This window comes from Calypte anna, chromosome 14 (assembly GCF_003957555.1).
Source record: "Calypte anna isolate BGI_N300 chromosome 14, bCalAnn1_v1.p, whole genome shotgun sequence".
Taxonomy (NCBI): Eukaryota; Metazoa; Chordata; class Aves; order Apodiformes; family Trochilidae; genus Calypte; species Calypte anna.
The window spans coordinates 1,087,492-1,106,741 of record NC_044260.1 but is presented as its reverse complement, the minus strand read 5'-3'; the positions used below and the strand labels follow the sequence as shown (position 1 = coordinate 1,106,741).

General features: G+C 42.0%; 1 protein-coding gene across 6 annotated transcripts in view; it reads right to left on the bottom strand.

Annotated features, from left to right (window-relative positions):
* Positions 1 to 918: 918 nt before the first annotated feature.
* EPN2 (epsin 2) overlaps positions 919 to 19,250 on the bottom strand; it is a 43,526-nt gene continuing 25,194 nt past the window's right edge. Inside the window, exons 3-9 of one of the 6 annotated variants that reach the window (XM_030459550.1) lie at positions 14,262 to 14,386; positions 12,664 to 12,756; positions 12,222 to 12,381; positions 9,795 to 9,968; positions 8,147 to 8,239; positions 7,013 to 7,228; positions 919 to 5,557 (exon numbers count right to left, since the gene is read on the bottom strand). In XM_030459550.1, coding sequence (XP_030315410.1) covers positions 5,220 to 5,557; positions 7,013 to 7,228; positions 8,147 to 8,239; positions 9,795 to 9,968; positions 12,222 to 12,381; positions 12,664 to 12,756; positions 14,262 to 14,386 — 1,199 coding nt within the window. In that variant the 3' untranslated portion in view covers positions 919 to 5,219. The remainder of the gene's footprint in view (positions 5,558 to 7,012; positions 7,229 to 8,146; positions 8,240 to 9,794; positions 9,969 to 12,221; positions 12,382 to 12,663; positions 12,757 to 14,261; positions 14,387 to 19,250) is intronic. The other 5 variants (XM_030459551.1, XM_030459553.1, XM_030459554.1 and 2 more) reach the window with 5 other exon arrangements.

Below are 19,250 nucleotides of genomic sequence, written 5' to 3'. Positions count from 1 at the left end.
CTAAACCTCCCCTGGCACAACTTGAGACCTTTTGTGCCCTCTTGTCTTGCTGAGAGTTGCCTGGGAAAAGAGCCCAACCCCCCCCTGGCTCCAACCTCCTTTCAGGGAGTTGGAGAGAGTGATGAGGTCTCCCCTGAGCCTCCTCTTCTCCAGCCTCAACACCCCCAGCTCCCTCAGCCTCTCCTCACAGGATCTCCTCAAACCATCTTTCTGTAGAAAAAAAAAAAAAAAGAGATGCAAAAAACAACAGGTACCTGGGTGCCATTCCCAGCCAAAGAGATTTTTCTGTTTTCCCCAAACACAGAAGCAAAATGAATCCACGACCTGACAAGAGGCAGCCTCAGAAGCTGGAGTGTCACTGGGGCAGTGGGTTTGCACAGCACCAAACCAAGACAGAGGCTTTTTTTTCCCCCACGACCACTCTGCCCATAGTCAGGTCTCCAGCACCACTGCAGCTTCAGCATGAAGAAATGAAGTATTTGATAAGTGATCAGTCTGATTGGCAGCAAACAGGGAATCTGGATGGGCTCTGGAGAGGCACCTCTTGAAATAGCCTGCTAATGAAGTACCTTCCAATTGAAACCATCCTGAACCAGAAGCTGAAATGACTTCCCAGCTGGAGGCAGGCTGGCTGCTCCCCCAGCTGCAAGCCCACTGGACCCACGGGGCAGAGCCAAGGCTGCAGGAAGGGCAAGACTCAACCACTGCAAAAATGAGAAGTGGTGAGGGCTCCCAGGGACAGTTTTGTCAGTTCCCCAATCCTTATTCCATGAGCAATGGCTTTAAAAGTCACACCTTCCCCCAGACTCTTGTCTGGACAGAAACACAAAAGCCTCCAGTAAAGCCAGGAGTTGATCATCCCCCCAAAAGTGCCATTATTTAAAGTGTAACGTGGTTTAAAGAAGCAATTCAGCCACCTGCAACACAACGAGTCTTCAGTTTTATTGAGTTAGCAGGGTCTCAACTGACTCTGATTTCAGGGATCCATAAGAAAGCCTCCTTTCTCCCAGCAAGAACAGCCCTGCCCCAGGGAAGTGAGGAAAGCATCCAAGAAACCACATCTACAAGACACAAGAAGCATCACTCTCAGGAACAGTCAGATTTCTCCTGGCACCTTGGACTTGGAGCACACACCTTCAAGCACCTCAACCAAACCATCAACTGACTTGAAAATTAAACGATGGCAGCAAGAGGTTTTGGTGCTCTTTTTGTTTGTTTGTTTTTTGAATGGGATCATAACCACTATGCAGAGTCTGGACAAAGCAACACGGCTGGAATATAAGCAATACAATTTTAATTCTGACCAGTCACCTACAAACCCCTTTGTCTTTCCACTGTTCTGATGGCATTATTAAATATCACGCTTGTGACATCGGCTTGGGAAAAATGACACAAAGATACAGGTATTATGATACAATAGTACAAATGATAAATTATTTATACAGTAAATAATGTCAATAGTCAGCACAAATTCATAAAAAGCAGCCGGCTCCCAGTATTATGAAAACAGTTTGGTAAATATTTAAATTGTAACACTTGTAAAGGAAGCGAGTCTTGTGAGATTCTGCTGTGAAAAATAAACCATATATTTCTCCACAATTTGTGCAATATTAATACATACAGTACACGTTAGAAACTGTAACAGCAAAAGGGAAGATGGATAACAATAGTTGTCTTAGCTACGGGACTTCAAATAGACTGTAAACACCACAGCCCACCATGGTTTTCCTTCTCTGTCCCCTCAGTGTAGTTTAAGTTTCTGTATAGTATAAAACTGAATAAATAACTGAGCTTATTTTGGGTTTAAAATTATGCCAAGATTTTTTTTTTTTAATTTTTTTTTTTACAAAATATTTATTTAACACTTTATCTTTGGTCAATTTGACCAGTAAGGCTATTTTGGGATTACTAACATTTTAAAAATCAAAAGCACTTTTTAAGATTTGCAAGTGAGAAAAGAAGGGGAAGAGGGAAAATACATTTGGAGAAACATGCCAGAGCAGATGTGATCGGATACACACACGTCCTCCATGGAAAAAAAAGAAAAAAAGAACAGTGGGAGGGTGAGGAGGGAGGAAGAATTATTCTGGAGAGCAGATAAATTATCAAGGAATGAGTTTTTACCACTCTGGACACAACTGAAGCTTCACCTGGGGCTGGGACAGCAATCCCTGTCCAGCCTCACTGCTCCAGCTGGAGCCAGGGGCTCGTTCCCAGCCCAGGAACCAAGGAGATTTACCAAACCTGCTGCTTATTATCTTCAACTCAGCTCCTGCCACAACCCCCCCCCGTGTCAGGCTGGGCCTCTTGGCACAGTAACTCCGTATCCTGATGCTTGACAGCCCCAGGGGTTGGGCTGATTGCTCTTCAGAGTGCCACACCATCCTTTATTGTGCGATATATGTCTATTTATATATATATATATATCATGTAAAAGTACTACAGCTCTTACAGAAGTGGCTTGGAAAAAACCAACAATTTGCCATTCAGCAGTTTCATTAAGCTTAGGGCTTCCTACCAGACCAACAGCACCATGTTTATCAATCCCTGGTGACAGGTTGTGACTCTGAACTGTAGATGGCTTCACCTCTTTTAAATACTTACTCTCACCCCAATCTTGCCTCTAAAACCAGTTACCTAGTGATAAACCAGAGGACGCAGTCAGAACTTTTTGGTTGAACTGACAATGCCCCACTTAACTGTTGCAAATGTATTTAGGTGACAGACTCAGGGGAAAAAAAAAAAAACAAACAAACCATCAAGCGACCTCAGTTCCACTGCTGACAAAATTAAATTGGAAAAAATAATGATAAATCTTGCCACAGATCAATTGGAAAGCACTTTTCACCATCCCCCCCCCCCCCCCCATCTGCAAGGATCACACCCTTCCTGGTCTACACTTTTCAATAACTTCAACAACAACAAAAAAGTAAAGTATTTTTCCTTACTCTGAAAGGCAACATGAATGTTTTGTTTTCTTAAAGACATACTGGGTGTGGACATCAATTCTCCTTCCTCCTATATAGAAACAAGAGCAGATGAATCCTACTTGCAAACTCAAGAGTATTCAAGAGGACAGAACAATCTGCAGAGAAACATCCACACATTTAGCATTCCGTATACTAATAGAGCTACACTGACCTACACAGCTAAAATCTGTGATTGTACCCTAGATTTGATAGTCTTTCAGCCTCCCCTACCCACCAAAAGGTAGAACGCAGACCCTCCCATGTTAGGCAGCCCCTCTCTCCTGTGGCACAGCCCCACGCAGCATCACCACATCAGAACACACGACTCTGGCAACTTCTTTCAGCTTCTTTGTTGGGTTGGTTGGTTTTTCCCCCCCCCCACCCCACTTTCTTCTAATTAGGGAAAGGTCACCAAGATGCATCAGTTCATTCAGAGAGATGCCCTGGAGGCAGGAGCAAGCACAGGGACATCCCTTTCCACATGCTCTGCAGAAGTTTTCTCAGGAAAGCAGAGCTCAAACGTTGCTGTCTTTGCCAAGGCCAGGTCCCCACCAGAAACCCTGGCTGAAACCTGAGCGTGGTTTAGTGCTGATGAGTCCAGACATGCAAGTTAAAATGTACAGTTCAGCTTACAATTAACAGCTGTAAATGGGATCAGTTATTAATATGGAGTGCACCTTTCATTAAGAAAAGAAAATTAGTCAATAAAATTAATGAGTCATTGTACATTGAAAGTTTTTAAACATCTCGAGAAGTATTACAAGGAAAAAAAAAAAAAAAAAAAAGAACAACACCTCTCTTCTGGTCTCTTCACAAAGGCTACAGGTCTGTCTGTTTTGGGACTCAGGAAATGGGAACAAATCAAGGGAAAGGCAACTTTAGTGTTTTCTCTTTTTAATGTAGTCTTAAATCACGTTATGCTCAAATTCAAGTCATCTAAAAATAACTAGTCACGAGGATTTGTGTTCGATTTGCATTATGAATACTTCATTTAAAAGTAAATAGTTTAGTGTTAATCTTCCCTTTTAAACTCTCTTTACAGAAACAAAGAGCTAAAACCATAAATAAAGAGGGCATTAAAACCATAAAAATGACATTCGCCAATATCTTAATTTTTCAGCCAGACTTGATAAATCTATCAAAACCAGACAGTTAAATAAGAACCACATTATAAAAATTAGCAAAAAAAGGACTATTAGGTAACTCTGCAAACTCAAATATGAAACTGTACTAAACAAAATATGTGCAAAAGTATACAAGAGTAACTGCATATAGCAAGGTTAAGCCTGAATTAGTTTTAAAGCTTGCCCCGGTGAAACTGAATTCAAAGTTGTCCCACTGTATTTCTTTTTTTTTTTTTTTTTCTTTTTTTTCTTTTTTTTCTTTCAACTCACATTGTAAGTCAAATAAAAACAAAATACACATAACTTCCAAACGAAGCTGGTACTGGACAAGCACAGAGCAGGACACTCACCCAGCACGAGTGCAGCATGCCACTCACAGAGAGTTCCTCAGGAGTCCTTAGAGAGTAGTGTACAAATTCAACACTGCATACAACAGCACACATTATACTTGACAACTTGAGAATGTTCTTGGGGTGGTTTTGTTTTGTTTTGTTTTGTTGTCTGCTTTGTTTCCTTTTGAGACAAGCTTGCTTTCTCAGTCACACCTCTGAGAGGAAAGCAGTGCGATTCTGCGTTGCAATGTTTAATGCATAAAAAACCAGCCACCTGGGCCCTCCAAATTGTTCTCTTCTAAGAGTAAGGACTATGGGTGAACCAACAGTCTAGAACTGTGTATAGTTATGTGCAAAACATTCACTAGCACTCTGAATCTCAGGTTTATCATATGGGCATAGGAAGTGACAGATGCAGGTAAATAGTAATTTCAGGATCCAGCACACCATCTGACATCTACAAAATAGCCAACGCAGTTTAAAATGGCAGGTTCTCCCTAAAAAGTGTATTGAAATGATTAACAAAGTAACAAAATGGGCAGAATCTAACTTTGGTGAAAAGTCTGAACATTTCACATAATGCTCAACAAGCCAAAGTAAGGTACCATCTGTAGCAAAGACTAGATTTAGATTAACTGGTAAGTAGAGACAACTCTTCAAAGATCATAACTGTAAACTGCAAATCTACTTCCAAGTCTCTCACACACCCTTCAGTCCACACAGGCCACGTTTGTTTCGCTGTAAAGACTTCAGCCTGGAAACACTATGAAAAGAAAGTTCCTTTAATTGGGTCTTTATAGGAGAAAAGGGTTAGTTGTACTTGTAGACTGGGATGCTGAGGGAGGGATTCCCGTACTGTGAAGAGGTTGGGTCATTGATCCTGCAATGCTCACGTTCAGCCCCTGGCCCATCCGTGTTATAGGGGCCACAGTGCCCATGGCTGGGATGGGTGCCATTCCCACAGGTACTGGGGCCACGGAAGACAGAGGTATTGGCTCCATGCTGATCGGTGGCACGGCGCTGAAGGAAGGGCTGGTTCCCATCACAGGACTGGCTCTCATCTGGTTCAGAGTGAGTGGCTGAGGCTGAATAACTTGGAAAGGGTTGATTGGAGTTGGTGCTGTAGCAGCTCCTGGTTTCGAGAGAAGGGGGAAGGAAGAGGGGAAGAGATGGCAGCTCCACCAATATAAGGTTTTGGAGATTGTCTTGGCTAGCAAAGAAGGAATTTCCTGTCCATCCCCACATAATCCCAACCCCAAAGAACACAACAGAGAAACCTGCATGGATGCCATTCAGTAACCTAGGGCTGCACTGGTGCACAACTACAGTCTGTCTCCTTGAACCTACCAATGCCATAAAACATCCCTTTGCTGAGCAAGTTTCCCCTTCTGAGAGCAGTCACTGGAGGCACAGGTTCTCAATTTGGTTGGTTGGAACATGCCTAACCATCTAGAGCTTACTAATTTGTTGGGTTTCTTGTTTGTTTGGGGTTGGTTTTTTTTTTGCTTTTTTTTGTTTTTTGTTTTTTGCTTTTTTTTTTTGTTAAATGCTACTTAAAATCTGCATTACAGAAGAGAACTGCAGGCTCTCTGTACTCCTTTAATGCAGACTGGCTACTGCACATTTGTGCCCTGGCTTCAAGATCTCATCCAGTCAGCTCCATTTAGAAGCTGTACATGCTTCTGGCACCGAGTTTTGACAAGAATTCATAAAGTAAACAAGTTGTTTCCGAACTACAGCAGTGCTAGAAAAAGCAGGGAATAACTTTCCCAGCGTTTGAGGTTGTCTGGACTGCTGCCAGCACTACAAATTCATTTTACCATACATGCAGAGTGCTATTTGCATGGCCCAGTGACCCCTTATAAACTTTTTGGAGTAACCAGTAATGGCAGACACACAGACTTCCTCTTGCTAAACACTGCCAAGGCTGTTCAGAATTACTGGTTTTTTCCTACCCAAGAAATTTAATAAATTGTCTTTTTTTTTTTTTTTTTTCCATTGAAGAAAATAAATGCTGCAGGAGCATTTAAAAGTGCTTCACCATATTACTGTCACACAGAAATTTCAGTGCATACCAATAGCTTTTAAAAAAATACATTTGTCTTCCAGGTTTTTTGTGTCACCATCTAAGTCTGCTGTAAGTGAAGCCACACTTCCAGCAGGGGCCAACCTGCAGGAAAACTCCAAAAGCCTCTTTTGTGCAAAATACAGTGAGAGTGTGGGGGTTTTGATCAGAACTGGTTTATCACACTAGCCTAAAGACAGCCTAACCAGCAGCCACTAAATGATGCTGCTGAGTTACAACTGTTCAGCTCAACCCAAGGTCTATCATTTTGAGACAGCAAGGGAAAAAGTGGGAGAAAAAAATGCTTGAACAAAGCTAAACCAGCAGATCTGCATCAGATGGAGGGGCAGAAAGTCTGCTCTCTCAGTGTCCAGCACTACACTTTGAAACCTCACTTTCCTGCTGGCTGAAGTAGTCAAGAAAAACAACCCCACAAAAATCAAACAGGACTGAGTTGTGCAGAGTTCTCCTAGAGGAAGGGAAAGCTGAAATAGAAAACTGAAGGAATGTGTGGAAACAGACCTGGTGCCAAGAATGGATTCAGTGAAGTAACAGGTTGTGGTGGCTTGGACACCAGTGAGTCCAGGTTCACCAAAGCAGCGTTGGGGCCCAAAAAGGACTCGGGGGTTTTCCGAGCTGCACTTTGTTTGCCTGATGTCATGCTGGAGTGCTGGGAATCAAAGAGATCGGGACTTGTGGTACCGCTATGCTGAGATGGCAAAGTGGAACCTGATTCAGCTGAAACAACACAAAGAGAAAAACAAAACTTATCTCATTAATCTACAGTCAAACAAAGAAAACCCTGAAGTCTCTGATAACAGAAATGTTTTAAAATCTAAATGTTTGTATTAGTCAGATTTCAATGCTTCAGTGCGTTACACCCTTACAGCATGCAAGCAGATAAACGTTCTTGAGAAGAGCATGAAGCAGCTGAAGTTAAGAGTTGCAGTGATCTACTGAAGGTGCTCCCTGAACTGCCCTGGACAATGCTCTCACAACTACACTGCAGCAGATGGAAGTCTCCAAGGAAAAACTACTCCAAAATCTTGGCTTCTACCCTTCCACCACTCCAGTGCTACACCCCTCCTAGCTAGGTGTCACCCAGGTTTCCTCTTTCCTGTTCAAAAAGCCTACCCAAGCTTTGAATTACTCACTACTCTTTCAGGCAGAATCATCCTGAAAGCACACAGTGTCAAAGTGTTTACACCTTGAGGTCTGGCAGTTTTCATTTCAGTGACTCCAGGCTACAGAAAACAGAAGTATTCATAGATGTGTGTTTTCTCATCTTCCTATTATTGTTACATGCTAGAATTTACAGACTGGAAGAATTCAGTCAACATTGGTCTGTTTGCCTCTCTGAACACGAGCCGTGCTCCAAACATGCTGAATACTCTAAATTTAGAAGTAAAACAAATTTCTGGGTCAATGCAGCAAAAGATTACAGAGTGAAGTTCTATGGCTTACAGTGCCAAAGGCCCATTCCCCATAAATTCATGCACAGGCCAAAATGTCACCAACAAGCTTCTACTGCTGCATTATCACCAGCTTTATATTGAAAGTAAATTTTATTTTTTTTTTAATAAAACTTAAGAATAGAGACATTTGTTACTGAGACTACCACCCAGACTGTCCACATGCTAAGAATTTGATTCATACCTGGCTTTTTGGAAGTTCGAAGTGTGTCAAATTCAGAAAAATCATCTTTAACTGTACCATTCAAATTACTGAAGAGGTCAAAAGATGTACTTCCTGTTCAAAACAACAAGACAGCCCTGTCATTAACAGATCTTCTGTTGCATCACACTCCTGATCCCACTGATAGGAGTTTCTAACCCATCCTTGTTACCAAGAAGCCACTCTGTCAGGTTCCAGGGCAGCAGTTCAGATCAGCTTGGGTGCTCCTACTCTTCCCCAGGACCAGGATAATGTCAGAAAATTTAAAAAACTCAGAATGATCTGCTTTTAAATCAGAAGAGAAAGCACACCTTAGCATGCTGGGTTTTACTGTCTGCAGTAGAGAGGTGCATAGGCAGAAGAGAACAGCAGTAAATTTCCAGCCTAAACTATAAAGTGTGTTGTTAATCAGCCCTCAAGTAAAACACACTTCTGAGTGCAGCCCCAAAATGTATCATTGCTATAACTTAAGTGATTGATTCACGCTTCCAAAGCTAAAAGGAGCAGAAATGCAACAGAAAAGGTTATCTAGGGCATGTAGAGATGGCAAAGCCCTGTTAGCTAAAGCACCAGAACTTGCCCACAGTTTGCAACAAATAAAAAACATTTTCAAAATCTGGACACACCCTTACCTCAAAATGGAGGAAGAAAAACCACACCTAAATGAACAGCAATCTCACTCCTGAAAAGGTTTAAAGTTCGGGGGGGGTTTTTGGGTGTGTATTAGTTGAAATTTCTTAGTTTAGTTCTAATCTTAACACATTTCCAGCAAATGAAGGCATGGACTTTGCTCGTGAAAAGCACAAAAAGAGAAAGCCCCAAGAGAACAAGGTTATGTATCCCAACAACACTCCCTTCCTGTAACACCAGAGTTACAGAATCATTCTCACAATGATCCAGTTATTGCCCTTTGCCCACTGAAAAGCAGATTAAACAACTTCTTGCAGTGCTCAGCTAGAGACTCCTTTGTTTACTGAGGTGAATGTACAAGCAGCAAATGCATTTAGGATGCATTTAGCCATGATGCCAACAAGAAAATGCCAGGCACCAAGATTCATCAAGGCTGCATTAGTTACAGAGCATGGAAAGACAATTACATCCACGCCTTCTGCATCTTGCCACACAGGGCTAGGGACAGCTTTCACACTCTCAGTCTGAAGTAATAAACCCTCATTTGCACCTCTAAAAGTCTCTCAGAGCATGGAGCTGCTCAACCTGTCAATCTACGTCTGCAGAGACATCCATCTGCACAGCCATTTATCATGATGAAAGGTAAAATTAGAGTATCATTCATTTCCAGAAATTACGTCCTTGTCTAATTAAAGATAAAATCCATTTAAAAACAGAACAGCAGCAGCAGTCATTAAGTGCTCAGCATGCATCCACACATACCAATAAATAATGTAGAAGGGTCAGAGCACAAAGCAACACAAATTCAGTGCTCTAAGTCAGAATAATTACATCTGAAGCACTTTTTGCTGCTAGCTATTACAGCTCCCATTTATTTTACAGACCAGTAATGCAAACTGTTCAGCACACAGCTTCTTTTAACCAAGCAAAGCAAGAAAACCATTTGGATTTCACATTTATTAGTCAAATAATATGGATATGGGATGAGAGGGTTTCTCACCAGAACTAGAGAGGGGTTTGTTTGCAGGTGCTGGTCCCCAGGGATCCACAGAAGACTTTGCTGCAGTAGAAGATGGCTGAGCAGGAGCCCAAGGGTCAACATTTTTGGACAGAGGTTGAGCTGTGGATCCTGCTGGTGCTGCCCAAGGGTCAACGGAAGCAGCTGGTTTGGCACCTGCAAAAAGAACCACCAGGAAGAGGAACACAAGTCAGAGCAGTTTCACTTTGGAAAGCTTTGCTTGGAGACTCTTTTGAGCCATTACTACCAATTAATACTAAACATAAATAGGTGAAGCAGTTCAACATCAGGAATACTGTTAAGTCTCAGCTTCTGTGTTGTGCATGCTGAATAAGCACAAGTGAAGTCTGGGCAAGGCAGCTGAACAAAACAAACCTCCTTGTTTGAAACTGAATTTAAAAAAAAAATAATCTGCAGTGCCAGTAAGAAAATAAACTTGCTTTTGTTATAGGCAGTGCCACCACAACACACAATATCTGAATGAAAGTGACCTAAACCATGGTATATTTATAAACTCATAGAAAAGCTTCCTAAAAAGCCTCTATGCAAAAGGCATTAAGACTTAAACAAAGAAATCAGTAAGGTTCAAGTGGAATAGTTTTCAAATTCTTTTAACCAATTTTCAAATTCTTTACTGTTATTTTATAAACTATAAGCTGCTTCCTCGAGCTACTTGTGCTTTTTTACTCCTATTTGTAAGCACTTTTCCTGATACAGATGTAAGGTCCAATGATACCTCATTCCTATGTCTTTTTTTCAACCCCAGTGCCTGTATGTTCAGGATTCCCATTTTTACTGGGAGACATTGGCAATTTTCTCATTCCTACAAATTCAGGTAACAAAATTGCTTGTAAAACAGGTTTTGGACAAGGTTAAGGCTTCCTAGAGTAAAATGACAAATTAAGGCAGTAAAGAGAAAAGGAAACAGAAACAAACTTGCCTCATTGCATACAATTTCCTGCCAGTTTTTCCTTCTCCCTTCCCAACCTACTCATTTATTGCTCTTCAGCTAAGGTGGCCTCTTCTTCCTCCTCCCATTAACCAAAACTATTTTGGCTTATCAAACCCTAGGGACCCTGAAGCAGATCACACATCAAGGTTTGCAGTGGGCCAGGTCTGTGTTGGAAGGTCTCACTCTCACTTTGTTTCTGGGTTGTTCTTCCCCTCTCCCTGGCCAGAGTGCAGGAATGGGAACTCAGGAATTCCAATGCACATCCTGTGCAACTCAACAGTCATCAATTACCTTCAAGACAGATGGTACATGCACAGACATTTCCTCTTCCCAAGGAAATTTCTCAACCAGTGATAGTTTAATTACTAAATGAAAACAACTCTATAATCCAAGAGAAGGACAGAATTACCCATGCAGTGTACAGCTACCCTGTGGGCTTCAAGCTTCAACTGAATATTGCTTTATTTTTCCAAACTACATACAAATCTCCCTTGGCATCACAATATTCTTGAAAACCAATTCAACACTACACACAGTGGCACAAACTCCAGTTTTTAATGTTGCTTTTTGTCTCACCAACAGACGCCACAGTCTCACTGCAGCTTCCAACCAGGAAATGTTGAAATTCTCCAAATGAGTCCAACAATTCCCACACCAGTACTTACATTTCCTTTATCTACCCTTAGTGCTGAGTTACAAGCAGTGCCACACAAGAAATGCTACTGACAGCACTTCCCAGAAACGGAAGCTTTCAAAAAAATGTCTTTTGTTTCATAAAGAGAGTGCACAAAATTAGAGCACTTGGGCAGACACCTTCCCGTAGCTTCCATTATCTCCCCTGAAATGCCAAAGCACATACAGGACTGGAGAAATATGGTTTAATGAGTCACTCTTTTATTAGCAATCAAATCATAAATCTCTCATCTTCAAAACTATCCTTGGGAGCAAAGTAAGCAGGAAGCTGGAACAAGGTTGTTCTATGGCATTAATAAAGTTGGGAGCCATGGAGAAGAAATGCTGTACGTGCAACTGATGCAAGGAAAACGTTGTGAGAGGATGATACATCAAGCACAAGATTTGAAGGTGGATTTTGTTTGGGTTTTAACCACATGAAGTTAAACTGAACAACCTAGAGGCCCCAAACTTGGGACTTTTCCTGATTTCATGTTTGCAGTTTGCTTGAAACAATGACAGGAGGTTTACTCTTCTCTTTCTTAAGATTCAAAATGCAGACACAAACTCAGCTGCTTAAAAAGCAAGAACAGTACAGCTTCCATTTGTTTCTGCTTGGAAACGAGTTAGGAGAACACTAGTTCTAGAGCACAGGAAACAACCAAAATGGGACAATATCCTCTCATCACGAAGTGTGACACTGAACACTGTCATGGAGAAAAGCTCAACATTAAAACACAAAAACTTTTAAGAGAAGTGTTCCTCCTGGCAGAGTTCGTGCTTACCAAAGGATTGCCATGGGTCAGAGGCAGTAGCTGCAACTGTGGATCCTCCCCAGGGATCAGTCTGGTTTGCAACAGCAGGGGGGGGTCCCCAAGGCTCTGTTTTCTGGGGGGCTGGTGCCGACGAGGGCAGGGCATCCATTAGGTCCAATAAAGTGGTATGCTGAGGGCAGGAATAATCTGAGCATTAATCAAGAGCATCACCAATCTGAAGTACAAACCCATGAGAGTGAAGAAGCAATTCTTAACGTATTTATTTTTTTTTCCTTTTACACACCTGCATTGACTAGTACTTTGAAATTTAACCCACATGGCAGAAGCTTTAAGCTATACAACAACAGCAATCCCAAAAGCATAAAAGAGCTCAGTATTAAGCTATTTTGTGTTACTGTATTTCAGCTTTTGGCAGCGTAACCGGGAATTTCTTAGTCGAAGGCACTACTACCTCCTTCTTTTTGGGAATTTTAACTGTGTCTCTGCGACTCTCCTCCAGAGCCATCTGTAATCTCAGATCATCTCCGCGTCTGAGGCGCTCCTCCTGCAAAGGAAATCAACACTGGTGATATAGACCATTAGCCTAGACTCTGCTGCTTGCTCCCTCCAGGTTTCCAGCCCCCTTGGCAGGACACTGCCAGGGAAGGGCTGGGCAGTGCTCCCTGCCACCCTAGGAGTGATGTGCATGCCAGGCAGGCACAGTGGGATTGCCAGGATTATGTGCTGGAACTTGTACATAACATGAGGGGAGGAAATAAATAAAAAAAAAGAAGTATTTCTTGTGATTCTTGCCTCAATTAAACAGAGGTCTGGAGTACCCTGACATCCATTTTGCTGAGAAATTCACCCTGATGCTGTTTTAGTCCTAATGGGAAAGGCCATACAGCATATTATTTCCAAAAATTCAGTTGCATTGCTCAAATCACCACAGAACTGAAAGGTAAAGTATCCCATCTCCAAATTATTGTCATGTTTTTTTCTGACCATTCAACTTGCCACTGAAGGATGTAGTGATTTAAACTTTTCCTGGCTTTTGTCATCTTCCCCCCACAAGTAATGCAATCATTCTAAAGAAGCTTCAGTGAATTCATCTAGATAACTCCATGCACATTTTGTAGGTTTTTAACACCTGTAAACTACCATGTTTGTGGTACATCCAACTACTTTATATACCCTTGCACACATCATGTCTTTCAGAAGTTGACTTATTGCCCTGATGGTACTCCCCTTGCAATTTATAACCTATTTAAACTGATAGATTATGATTTTAATTTTCTTTAACTTTGCTGGTCAATAATCAAGTTTATTGGGTGATACTTTCTCTTTCCAAGCAGAGATACTGAAGTCTAACATGCAGCAGTAAGCTAAACTTGTCACAGGGAGACTCTCAGACACTCAGCAGGCTGACTTGAATCTTCACTTACAACTGAGATTCAACAACTTTGTTACATATTAATATGCAGTAAACTTTATCCACAATTATAGCATTTACTTGAAATTCAGAGTGAACCCCCTAAGAATTATCACAGTAACATAACCCATGTGACAGACTAGAAACCAAGTTATTTTAAATAGGTTCTTTATAAATTCTAGTACTCTGTCAGGTCACCCTTCTGTTCCACATAATTTCCCCAGATGAGCAGATCATTCAAAATTCCATTGTAATCAGAATTCACTGACATTTCTTATGCTGGCCCCGTTAACGAAGGTTTTCAGGACCAGTCCCATTTTCAGTTCTTCCTAATTGAAAACATCTTCAGTAGCATGATGATTAACATCCTCCCACCCAAAGCCTTCAAGCAAAGTGACTGTCATCTTCCACTACTTCCAACAACTCAGAGGCTGCAGTTACCTTAAAAATAGATGGTTTTGGGGTTTTTTTTGGCATGGGGAGGGAGGAAATAAATAAATAAACCAGCAACATCTTCCAAAGCAGCCTTTCTCTCCCTCTATTTCACCTGGAGCAAAGCCAAGCTGCCATTTTAAAAATAAAAACAAAACCAAAGAGGACTGTAGTCTGGACTATCAAAGTATAGTAGGAAAACCTACACGGGAACTGACCTGCTCCGCCACTTCCCGGCTCATGGCCAACGCAAGCTGCAGTTGGAGCTCCTCTTCTCCACTTGTCTGAGGCCGGGCCTGCTCGAGCTCTGAGGAAACTCGAGGGGATGTAGCTGTTTGGAAGACACAAAAGATCGGATTTAACAAGGATATAACACAGGTTTGATTATTCTTCTGGCCAGTCCACCCCACTTTCACACAGCGGTCCTCCCTGGCTCAGCAATGAGATGTGGGTGTCGGAGGACACCGACTTGCTGACCACCATCACTTGGCTCCCTGACCTGTCAGAGAAAGCTCCTACCAGGGCTGAGGTTAACCAGCCAGAACAATTAAGCATGGAGCAAGGAAGTTTGATTGCTTGAAAAGTGTTACTGGAAAACCAAGAATTTTTGTGTTAGTGGGGTTGTAGCATCAAGAATACATCAGCAAAGTGGGGAGGACACAGTCTAAGAAACTACAGAATTAACAACTGAAGAAAACATTTGTTGATACTTCTTACATCTTTCAATGTCAGCAAGAATTTGCTGGGAGTTGGCCAATACCAGGGTAAAATTGGTTACCACCCACTTTTCTGTAAAATAATCCAGCCTTAATGGGACAGAGAAAGAACTATTCTGAGCTAGGCAGGCTCAGAGCCCAACAAGACAGCTATTCATCCTCAACATTTACAGAAATACTGGGCCATTCTCTGTTTAAAAACAAAAAAAGGTTGGTATATATGTTGAGGAATGTTGGGTTTTTTTTCCTGGTGCTTGGTGTGTCTCTGGATGAAGAGCTCTTTAGCTAAGTAGCAGCTGGTAATCTCCTTCAACTCCTCCACACGTAACAGTCAAGTCTGACAGCTCAAACACACAGTTTCTCAAGACACAAATATTCTTTCACTGATGTTTTCACTACAGTAGCATGCAGAAGTTCCCATCTGAATGGAACAACATTAATAGGGTTATCACTAAGCAGTAATTAAGCAATTTCTGTCCTCTCCGAGAATTCTCTGCAGATCTAGAAATATCTTACTTTGGCAAGGAAGTTTGGGTTTAATGGTTGGAATTCTGATTACTTTGGCAAAATACATGTTGACATTTAAGAAAGGGAAATAGTATTTTTAAACTATGTTGTCAAGCTCAAAAAAAATCATGTTTCTTCTTAATAGTTCAGCTAGACATGTAAAATTAAGATTGCCAAACTTGATTGAAAAAAAACCCCAAAACAAACAACACAACTTTTTCAGGCACTGTTTAAAGCCTCCAAGTATTTCCCAAGGCTTTCTCCCCTTCATTTTGAGGCTAAAATGACATTATAATGCCAAAAAAGTGCAACCTTCTCTTTCCCCCAGGAGGCCAGAAGGAAGCTGATTCTCTGTAAATGAGGAATGACCTTTCCTTCCCACCCTACACCCAATGTGCCATCCCATCCCATTCCCTTTCCGAAGGGACAAATTAATTTTATCACCTAGAACAATTCCTTTCACCTTGTGCTGTTCTGAAGCTCTCAAGCCAACCAAACAAGCTCTTTGCTTCACACTTAATATTACTCAGAGCTCAATTCTATTGCTTTGTCAAATAAAGCAACATTCTCATATCAAGTACCTAAATTTAGCCTGCTTCATGAGTACCTTTTGCTCCAACAGTCACAGACAGGATCTCCAATAAATTATATGGAATTCTGCAGACTAACTGTAGGAATAAGCAGGGCATCAGATAACAGGATGCCTGCCAGGACAGAAAATACAGCCTTAAAATGTTTGTCAAGTTTGACTATTCTTATATATAAAAATAAAGAGAATTAAAAAGAAAACAGGATAAAACTCAGTATGAGGTTACCGACAGGTCACCCACAACAGAAACACTGAGATTCCTCTCTGATTACTCAGTCAAATGAAGTAGCAGTAAAGCAAATCTATGTGGACTCAGCAAATTATTTTATGATGCTAAATAGTGTGTAGTTTAAGAACTGAAACAGGGAAAGAATCAGCTGAAGAAGAGATTACATCAGACTGCCTGCCAGCAAGGACGTTTACCAGCAGTTTCTCAAGAACCAGCTTTACAACTTATCTGAGGAAAAATGATGTAATAAACAAACACAGGAGGTTATGGTGAAATGCAAAGAAAATGCTAAGAAAAGTTGTCAAACTTGGAGAAACAGGAACATAAAAAACCCCAGATGACTGAAAAGGGAACAATGGAAATGGGGTGATACAGAGAAAGGAAATGATTGCTTCGATGATGATCTTCTACAAATTGAGGGCACCAACTGCAAGTGATTGGTGCAGAGAACTTTCTTTAGTACTAAAACATCTAAATGCCAGCCACTAACCTAACATCAGCACTACTGCCACCAAGCTATAGGCAGAATCCATCTAACAGCCCAAAATGCAGTTCTAGTCATTCAAACCCAGGACAGATGATTTCCCAACAGAATGGCAGTGGCAACGATTCCCTCCTGAGCACAGAGCTTATTTTATATTTGCAAAAAGAAGACCAAGCAGTTTCTCATTGCTAAATATACTGGGCCTGCAAATACTATGGAGTGAGAAAAGCTATTTAAGGTAAAAGGGCAAAAAGTAATGGCATAAAGTAACCAGGAATACATTAGGGATGCAAATAGGAAGAAGCAACTTTCCAGCGGGAATGGTGGAAGGGAAGAGTTGGGAAGGGAAGACTGGGCCCCTCAGTTCAGGAAGGTTATCAAGGTCCTGGAGCAGGTCCAAAGGAGGCAACTGGGCTGGTGAAGGGATCCAGCACAGATCCTGTGAGGAAGGGCTGAGGGAGCTGGGGGTGTTGAGGCTGGAGAAGAGGAGGCTCAGGGGAGACCTCATCACTCTCTCCAACTCCCTGAAAGGAGGTTGGAGCCAGGGGGGGGTTGGGCTCTTTTCCCAGGCAACTCTCAGCAAGACAAGAGGGCAGGGTCTCAAGTTGTGCCAGGGGAGGTTTAGGTTGGAGATGAGAAAGAATTTCTTTCTGGAGAGGGTGATCAGGCATTGGAATGGGCTGCCCAGGGAAGTAGTGGATTCTCCGTGTCTGGAGATCTTTCCAAAGAGCCTGGATGTGGCACTGAGTGCCATGGGCTGGGAACCACGGGGGGAGTGGATCAAGGGTTGGACTTGATGAGCTCTGGGGTCCCTTCCAACCCAGCCAATTCTATGATTCTATGAGTCATAAATAGAGCTGGATAAGCATTCAAATGGGACAGCCATAGCCACAGAACCACTGAATGTTGGGGGTTGGAAGGCACCTTGAGATCCTCGGGTCCAACCCCCCTGCCAGAGCAGGATCACAGATGGCAACTGGACTACCAGCAAGAAGTGACCTCTGGGCTTCTGTTTCTTTGGCTGCAGTTGTGGAGCAGAGCTCGATTTCTGGCCTTTTTTGCACGAGTTTTTCCACCTCTGCTGACACAGCTGCATTCTGTAACAACTGAGGAGCTGATGGTAGAATGGCTTTAAAACGATGTGAAATGAGTTAGAATCAACTCAGTTGGTTTTCCTCCTGTTTCCACACAAAGGACTGGCTGGCTGAAAGCACTCACCAGTTCCAGGCCTGAACAGCATGCAGCACTTGTGTCCTAAAAAGCTGCAAGAACCAGGGTTGGATGTATCCTACTCCAAACATCTCCCTCACCCTCCCATGGTGGGTCCTTGCCTCCCAGCCATGCAGGGACACAGCAGGATTGCTTTGGCAGGGAGTTACATTACCTCACAGCTCCCGACAGAGCCTGGCATTCAGCAGCTCCAGGATCTGAACACAGATAATAAGGGGTCTCACAGATAGAGCTTATTTCTTTTCACTTCTCAGCAATTCATTCTACTTGGGTTTATTAACTCTAAATGGCACTTCAGAGCTCCTTTTACAAAAAAAAATTAAAAAGAAATAAAAAAAAAATTTTTAAATTGTCTATTAGAAATTCTTTCTTGGGCCTCACTTTAAAAAACATTGATTAAAATGTTACTATTTTCCATTTACATTTCTACATTTGTTATAAAATCATCTGCACCAAATAGCTATCATATTTTTTGAAAAAGGATTAATGAGACACAACACCCTGTATCTGGTAGGAACCTGACATGTTTCATCCAACAACTTCACTCCTAAATTCTTGCAGTTTTATAGCTACCCTTCTACAGTGGCCTCATCCTGCACCAGCATTTCAGTTCCAAGGATCTAGCATGAAGGTTACTGCCTTAGTAACAGTACCACTGCCACACAAAGAATCCCTTATCCCACAGCACATGACAGTTAACTCAGATGTTTATGTAAGATGGGACTCAATAGATCAATTCTGACCTGCTAAGCACTGCTTTGTTCCTGCCTGGAGAATCTGGAGATCCCTGGGTGGCTGCTGGTGCTGCAGGGAGCTGGGCCACAGGGCTGTCCCCTCAGCAAGGCTCCAACTGCACTGCAAGGAATTCATTTCCAACCTCAGTTAATCACTAAAGCAGGATTCCACTCCACCATCTGCCTCTCCAACAAGCTATGACGTCTTTCGTGTGTATTTATTGGTAATTTCCTATTTTTTTGCCTACATTAAAAGCCCTCTGTACACATCTATGGGTTTGGCTAAGTTAATGAGTTTAAATGCATCTAAAGTACACAGAAAGCAGAGTCCTTGCCTATATTTAGGACAAAAACTAGACTGGGTATTTTCCTTCAGAAGTATGTGCTTGTTTTTGGGGGGTCTTTTCTGTTGTTAAAATGTCAGCCTAGATGAAGCAGTGGCACAGAATGGCACAGAGACAGCCTCAGCTTTCTAATTTGCAGGTGGCATTTTTAGGAATGGATTTCAATCCTTGGTCCCATTTGTTCAGGAAGAAAAGCTGCTTCCTCACTCAATCGGGACACCTATGAAAGCAGACAAAACCAAGGCCAGCTTGAAAAATTAGAAAAATATCAAGGTAAGAACTTCAAAACTGAGAGCAATTCACTTGGGGCCAAGCAAAGATCCCTTTGGCAGTATTCAAATGACAGACTATTCAAATAAAGG